The sequence below is a fragment of the Peromyscus leucopus genome, chromosome 16_21, assembly GCF_004664715.2.
Source record: "Peromyscus leucopus breed LL Stock chromosome 16_21, UCI_PerLeu_2.1, whole genome shotgun sequence".
Classification (NCBI taxonomy): Eukaryota; Metazoa; Chordata; class Mammalia; order Rodentia; family Cricetidae; genus Peromyscus; species Peromyscus leucopus.
This window is the reverse complement of record NC_051084.1, coordinates 61,061,069-61,069,109: the sequence shown is the minus strand read 5'-3', so window position 1 is coordinate 61,069,109 and position 8,041 is coordinate 61,061,069. Positions and strand designations below refer to the sequence as shown.

The window sequence follows — 8,041 nt, the reverse complement described above, 5'->3', positions numbered from 1 at the left end:
AAATGGAGGACCAAGTTCTGTCTCTGCCCAACTTATATTCCTGTCTCTACTTACCTAGAGCTGGGATTAAAGGACTGAACAACCACCATCTGGCTCTGGTTCTCTTTTAGATTGCTTTAGTTTTATGTAGCCCAGGGAAGACCTGAACTCCTGATCTCCCTACTTTCATCCAAGTGTGGGATTAAAAGTGTGTGCCACAACCAGGCGATGACATTTAATTCCAGCACTTGGGAGGCAGAGGAAGGCGTATTTCTGTGAGTTTGAGGCCAGCCTGGTTTACAGAGTAAGATCCACAAAAAGTAAAAAGCTACATAAAGAAACCCTGTCTTGAAAGACAGAGAGACAGAGACAGAGAGACAGAAAGACAGAGAGACAGAGAAATGTATGCTACCACTGCTTAGCCTCTATGGTTAAATAGTGGCTAGCTCACTCCTCTAATCTCCAGGCAAGATGTATTGGTCAGAAAGCAAAAGAGATATGACAAATCAGGCCACATATATATGCCAGCATGCTGAAAGAGGCATTGAAGTCAGCATTGATCAGGGGTTGGTTCCGGACAAGATGCAACATCAATTGACCTGGGGAGGGAATGTGGAACAATGGTGAAATGAGGCTCAGTATTGGAACCAAGATTTCCTTGGGGACAGGATAGGGGAACAATTCAGACAAGCCCAGGCCTTCCGAAGTCATCTATTCACCTCCCCATGATCTTAGCGATTTCATGAAATAAAAATGGCTGTAACCAAAAACTGTTTCCCTTAGAATGGACTTTGAGGAGCATCTGGAATTACCACAGTCCTGGGAGGCCCAATCAGAATTTATGGTGCCATACAACTATTATCTGTCAGGCAAGCAACACTCAAGCGCATATCTGTCAAAGTCACCTACCTCGGGCCTGGTGGTAAACATTCTGGCTCCCCACACACCGAATCATATCCATCAACCACCGCTTTGCTCTGATTGGTCCAACCACAGTGACTCGAGTCTGGCCTGAAGCTGTAAACCACCTCTCCAGTTGAATGAGGGTGTTGCTGTGTAGCTCGATGCTTCTGAGGTGTAAGTCTTCATGGCCTGAACACAGAAGATACAACAAAAGGATTTACAACCACTAGTATTTGGTGTATGTGAGGAGGCTGGTATTGGGTGGCAGTTACCTCCAAGATTAAAATCTCTTCTGAGTTGTAAAGACAGTCCAAGGTAAAAAAGAGATAGAAAAGCAGGGTGTGGCGGTCATTCTGGTGCACTCCTTTAATCCTAGCACTCAGGGCACAGAGACAGACAGATCCTGGTGAGTTCAAGGCCAGTCAGGGCTACAGAGAGGCACTATCTCAAAAAAAAAAAAAAGGAAACATCAAACAAAATATTCAAGAACCGGGACAGTTACAAATTCCATCCTGCAGAAAAGCACTTTAAGACAAAAGAAATAAGCAAGTTCTGGAAGTCCCTCAAAATTGATCAGCTTCAGGAGGATCTGACCTCACCAAGTGTACTTAAGGAAACCAGCAGTTGGTGGTCAAACACACCTTTAATCCCAGCACTCTCGAGGCAGAGGCAGGAGGATATCTTGATCTACAGAGCAGATTCCAGGACAGCCAAGGTAACACACAGACACTCTGTCTCAAAATAACAAAACAAAAAGGGTAGGTAAGCAGTAAAGACTGTCAGTAGTCAGGCTGAGGTAGACAGAGCTGGGGAGAAACACAGTCCAAGAAATCTGAAAGAAGCAGAGACCAGCTGAGCCCCTGGGAAAGATCAGCTAACTGCATGTTGAGTTGCCTGCTGGCTTTTCAGTGTGCTCCAGGTTCCACAGCTTCTGTGAGCTGTCACCCATGCTGGGTGGGCTTCAGTGACACAGCTGTCTTAGACTCATTTCTGCTCCTGTGGGTAACCCCTCACTCCTACTCCTATGGATCCTCAATAAATCTCATTGGCTCACCAAGTTCTACTGATGGCTTCCTTTGCTGTTTTGGGTTCCCTCTCTGGGGTGAGTACATACTTGCCCACATCTTCCCAGCAATGGTGTCACACAACAACTGGGAATCTGGGACAGACTGCATAAAAGGAGAAGATTGGAAAACCATGAAAGAGGGGAAGAGGACATAGGAAAGTCTACCTACCAAATATGTGCTCTTCCTGGGCTTCATCTATGAATGTCACAAGTGGGTCATCAAAGTTTTCAGGCAATGTCCACCAGGAATTCTCGTTGAAACCATCCATTTCCATCACAAGAGCTCTACCACTTCAGAATAAGGCAACTCCAAGCAGATGACTGTCCAATGTGGTTGTGAACAAGAGCCCAGGTTCTGGCTTATATACTTCCTCCTAAAGCCCAGCCCTTGACCCACCTTAGGGTAAAGGGTTCATCCCTAAGTTTCTCCTATTAATTCAAACAATCAGCTGTTGGCTTCGTCTTTTACTACAGTGAGGTCATCACTAGTGCCCAGGAATACTAATTTTCTTCTAGGTAATCTTAAAGGTGCTTGAGGAAGACTCCTGAGTATCAACTAGAAAAGTGGATGAGGTCTGGGTGGTGTTGGTGCACGCCTTTATTCCCAGCACTTGGGAGGCAGAGGCAGGTGGATCTCTGTGAGTTCCAGGCCAGCCTAGGCTACAGAGTGAGTTCCAGGACAGGCTCCAAAGCTACACAGAGAAACCCTGTCTCAAAAAACAAAAAAGAAAAAGGGAAGGGGTAAAATGGTGTAATTATATAATACTCCCCAAAATAAGAGAAATAAAGTCAGAAAAGGCGGTGCATGCCTTTAATCCTAACACTGGGGAGGCAGAGATAGGCAGTCCTGTGAGTTTGAGTGTAGCGGTAACACCCGCATTACCGATACCCGTTCACCATGTCCGAGCGAAGGGCTGCGGATTAAAAATAGAGACAAGAGACAGCGGGTCATTCGTAAGATTGGATGTCGAATGCCGTTTATTGAAAGAGGGAAGAAACCTTAAATACAGGCTTACAGCACAAATGGAGAATCCCCTGAGGGCAGAAGTTTGCTACCAATGATCTACATTCCAGACCCAATGTTCTACATTCTTGCATCTAAGTTGTTAACGCCCAAAATGCAGGATACACAAACAAGGAACTTCCCTTAAGCATTCAGAAGGGTGGATACCCACAGGGAATCTGAATAGGGAGGACATCTGGTCAAGGTCAGCAAGCAAGGCCGCAGCCACTCTCAGTCGGGGGCCAGGGCCCATGGCGCCCACATTTGAGCCCAGCCTGGAGAGTTTCAAGATGCAGACAAGGTATTTCTCCTTCAGTGGATTTTCACACCAGCCATTATCAAGTCAACATTCTTTCTCCAGGCTGCAGTGCAGGTCTCTAAATTCCAGTCTGAATGTTGTGTTATGCCAGCATCTAGGTGCATGAATGTTTGAAGCAACATAGTAAAGATGGCCTCCTTATTATAGTGCAGCTTTTTCTGATGCGTGGTCATCAATGGCAAGTTACTGATTTCTCAGGGCTCAGATTTATGAGGCATTATTTATAGCAACGGTAACCCCCTTGGCCAGGATAATTTCTTTTTCTTTCTCTTTAACTCTCTTTGTTTGTTTGTTTGTTTCATTTAATTTAAGACAGGGTCTCTCTAATGTAGGTCCGGCTGTCCTGAAACTCACAGGGTTCCTCCTGACTCTGCCTACTGAGTGCTAGGATTAAAGGTATACATCTCCACCCAGCCTTTCAAGAAATGTTTGTTTGATAGAAAAAATTAGTGACTACAAGCTCTTGGGGAATTTGTTGTCATTGTTCACATGTAATTTCAATTTTTCCTTTTATTATTAAGTTTTTTTTTATTTACTTAATTTTTGGTTTTGAGACAGAATTGCTCTGTGTAGTTTAGTGACTTTCCTGGATCTGGCACTGTAGACCAAGCTGGCTTTGAACTCACAAAGGTCTGCCTGCCTCTGCCTCCCCAGTGCTGGGATTAAATGTGTTCAACACCACCCACCACTGGGCTAAGTTTTTATTTATTTATTTATTTATTTATTTATTTATTTATTTATTTATTTGTTTATTTATTTTTAATTACACTCACGATATTATTAACATTCATGGTATTCATGGACTACATTCACAGTATTCATTCAATAATTATATTTATGATATTCATGAATTACATTAATTTTATTGAGTTATTACATTCATATTATTTCTTGATACTACTCTCCATTTGTGGGACTTTTCCATCACACAAAACAGACATTCTGTACTTAGGAAATCATTGCTCTTTATTTCTTTCTTCTACATCTTGAGATAGTGTCTCATTTTTCTGTCTCTATGGTTTGTATATTCTATATATGTCACCTAATACAATTCTATAGTATTTGTCCTTTTTGTGAAGGTAAAAAGATTTTATGTACAATGGCAGGAGAAATAATACAGATAGCGTGAACATGAAAACAGGTTATCCTTCAAAGTCCAGGATTATTTTCAACAGTACAGTATTTTCTCGGTAGAATATAGTAAATATGAGCCTGGCAGTGTTGAACACCTTTAATCCCGGTACTGGGGAGGCAAAACCAGGTGTATCTCTGTGAGGTCAAGGCCAGCCAGGTCAGAACCCCCCCAAAAAAAAACGATATCAAGAATCAGTCCACATATGTATGCCGGCATGCTGAAAGAGTCATCCAAGTCACCTTTGGTCAGGGGTTGGTTCTTGACACGATGCAACATCTTTTTTTTTTTCTTTTCTTTTCTTTTTTTTTTTTTAACCAGGCTCAGTGAACTGAGTATCCACCCTGGCAACTTCAACAAATTGTCTCCATCAGAATCCCTACATCCACTCTTCTCTATTCCCTTGTGATTGAAGGATAGAGACCCCTAAATCTTCTAGGAGCTTTGTCTGCAGAACCTGTGTTTTGGGCCAATAGAGAGTAGCCTACCAGGCTTTCCATCTTTTAAGCTGATTGTATTATGTTCCCGGTCCCCTTCTTTGTACTAGGCTTCCTAGGAGACAATATAGTCAGTCTAGACCTAGAAACACAGCTTCCAGAGATACTGGGTTGGTAAGTTTATCCAAAGGAAATAAATTATCAGGGAAAGCATTTCACAATAGGTAACTTATTTATTGCATGTTTGCCAACACAGCACTATCTTATGCTGAGGAGACTCCCCTCAGAATGACAGGATAGTACACCAAGTCCCTTTAGTAGCTTTCATGTTTTTCTCAAATGCTGGTGAGAACTCCCCTGGTTTCCCGGAACAGATCAGTCTTAGGTGGTCCCTTTCATCCGGTCAGGTGGAGAAAGGCCCCAGGAATGTGACTGCACCCTGAGAGAGGCATCGAAGTCGGCATTGGTCAGGGGCTGGTTCTGAACTCTCTCCAACATCTCTTCACCTAGGAAGGGAATGTGGAACAATGATAAAGTGAGGCTCAGGACGAGGAACCAAGATTTCCTTGGGGATGTGATAGGGCAAGAATTCAGACAAGCCCAGGCCTTCCCAGGTATCTATTCATACCTCCCCAGGATCTTAGAGACTTCAGGAAATGAAAATGGCTGTAACCTAAAACTTTTCCCTTAGAATGGACTTGGAGGAGCATCTGGATTCCCACAGTCCTGAGAGACTCAATCAGAATCTATGGTACCATACAACTATTATCTGTCAGGCAGTCAACCCTCAAGGGCATATCTGTCAAAGTCACCTACCTCGGGCCTGGTGGTAAGCTTCCTGGCTCCCCACACTCCAAATCATATCCATCAACCACCGCTTTGCTCTGGGTGGTCCAACCACAGTGACTCGAGTCTGGCCTGAAGCTGTAAACCACCTCTCCAGTTGAATGAGTGTGTTGCTGTGTAGCTCGATGCTTCTGAGGTGTAAGTCTTCATGGCCTGAACACAGAAGATACAACAAAAGGATTTATAAGCCACTAGCATTGGGTGTACGTGATGAGGCTGGTATTGGGTGGCAGTTACCTCCAAGATTAAAACCTGTTCTCTTTCTTTCTTTTTCTTTTCTGGAGCTGAAGACTGAACTCAGGGCCTTGCACTTGCTAGGCAAGCACTCTACCACTGAGCTAAATCCCGTAAAACCTGTTCTGAGTGAAGCTTTAAAGACAGTGGGTGTTAAAGAAGAGATGGAACAGGGTGTGGCAGTCTTTGTGGTGCACTCCTTTAATCCTGGCACTCTGGGCACTGAGGCAGGTAGATCCTTGTAAGTTCAAGGCCAGCGTGGTCTACATAGCTAGTTCCAGGCCATTCAATGCTACACAGAGAGGCACTATCTCAAAAAACAAACAACAAACAAACAAAAACCAAAATAAAACAACAACAACAACAAAAGAAAAAACGAAAATGGTCAAAATTGATCAGCTTCAGAAGGATCTGAGCTCACCAAGTGTACTTAAGCAAAGTGGGAGGTGGTCCTACACACCTTTAATCTCAGCACTCAGGAGGCAGAGGCAGGGGGATATGTTGGTCTACAGACCAGATTCCAGGATAGCCAAGGCTACACACAGAAACTCCATCTCAAAAAACAAAACAAGCAAAACAGAGAATGTAAGGGGTGCAGACTGCCTGTAGTAACACTCAGGCAGACAGAGCTGCTGAGAAACCCCATCCAAGCAGCCTGCAAGAGCAGAGACCAGCTGAGCCCCTGGGAAAGATCACCCAACTGCATGTTGAGTTGCCTGCTGGCTTTTCAGTGTGCTCCAGGTGCCCTAGCTTCTGTGAGCTGTCACCCATGCTGGGTGGGCTTCAGTGACACAGCTGTCTTGGAGTCATTTCTGCTCCTGTGGGTAACCCCTCACTACTATCCCTAAGGAGCCCCAATAAATCTCATTGGTTCACCAAGTTCTACTGATGGCTTCCTTTGCTGGTATGGGTTCCCTCTCAGGGGTGAGTACATACTTGCCCACATTTCCCCAGGAATGGTGTCACACAACAACTAGGAATCTGGGACAGACTGCATAAAAGGAGAAGATTGGAAAACCATGAAAGAGGGGAAGAGGACATAGGAAAGTCCACCTACCAAATATTTGCTGATCCTGGGCTTCATCTATGAATGTTACAAGTGGGGCATCAAAGTTTTCAGGCAATGTCCACCAGGCATTCTCGTTGAAACCATCCATTTCCATCACAAGAGCTCTACCACTTCAGAATAAGGCAACTCCAAGCAGCTGACTGTCCAATGTAGTTGTGAAGAAGGGCCCAGGCTCTGGCTTATATACTCCCTCCTAAAGCCCAGCCCTTGACCCACCTTAGGGTAAAGGATTCATCCCTAAATTTCTCCTATTAATCCAAACAATCAGCTGTTGGCTTAGTCTTTTACTACAGTGAGGTCATCATTAGTGCCCAGGAATACTAATTTTCTTCTAGGTAAGCTTAAATGTGCTTCAGGAAGTCTCCTGAGCATCAACTAGAAAAGTGGATGATAGACGAATGTGCAGGAGCAGGAAGATCCTGGGTGGGTCCTACATCTGTTTGTTTCTTATTTTGTTTTATTTTGAGACAAGGTCTTTCTACATAGCTCTGGCTGTCTTCGAACTTACTATGTACATCAAACTGGTCTCAGTCTCACAGAGATTCACCCATCTCTTCCTTCACAGTGCAGGGATTAAAGCCTATGCCAGCAAACCAGCACCCTTACTGCCCTTCTTATAAAATCAGTGTTTGTGGGTAAGTCTAGTCTACATCCCTAGTTCCATTAGGGTGGTGGCGTTTATTATTTATTTGATAATTTCATATTTTAGGGCTAGGGTGCAGAGGAAAAACAAAGAGAGCTGGTTATATAGGAGTATGTATGTATATACATATACATGTGCATGTGAAGACAGCTAATGAAATCGGCCATGAATTTGAAAGATATCAAGGAGGGGTATATGACAGGGTTGGGAGAGAAGAAAGGGAAGGGTAAAATGGTGTAATTATATTATACTCCCCAAAATAAGAGAAATAAAGTCAGAAAAGGGCGTGCCTGCCTTTAATCCTAACACCGGGGAGGCAGAGACAGGCAGACCTCTGAGTAGGAGCCCAGCCTGGAGAGTTTCAAGATGCAGAACATGTATGTTTCCTTCAGTGAAGTTTCACACCAACC

At 43.9% G+C, this 8,041-nt stretch overlaps 2 protein-coding genes across 2 annotated transcripts; both read right to left on the bottom strand.

Moving 5' to 3' along the window:
• Positions 1-459: 459 nt before the first annotated feature.
• Positions 460-2,245, bottom strand: LOC114692373 (putative KHDC1-like protein). The gene is made up of 3 exons (XM_028868107.1): positions 2,118-2,245; positions 889-1,071; positions 460-578 (listed from the first exon to the last, which is right to left on the bottom strand). Exons 1-3 carry the CDS (start codon positions 2,221-2,223, stop codon positions 460-462), a joined length of 408 nt encoding a protein of 135 aa, XP_028723940.1. The 5' UTR covers positions 2,224-2,245.
• Positions 2,246-5,162: 2,917 nt separating this feature from the next.
• Positions 5,163-7,149, bottom strand: LOC114692372 (KH homology domain-containing protein 1-like). Its single transcript, XM_028868105.2, has 3 exons — positions 6,977-7,149; positions 5,656-5,838; positions 5,163-5,345 (listed from the first exon to the last, which is right to left on the bottom strand). The coding sequence occupies exons 1-3, from the start codon at positions 7,080-7,082 to the stop codon at positions 5,221-5,223; spliced, it is 414 nt and encodes a 137-aa protein (XP_028723938.1). The 5' UTR covers positions 7,083-7,149; the 3' UTR covers positions 5,163-5,220.
• Positions 7,150-8,041: the final 892 nt, after the last annotated feature.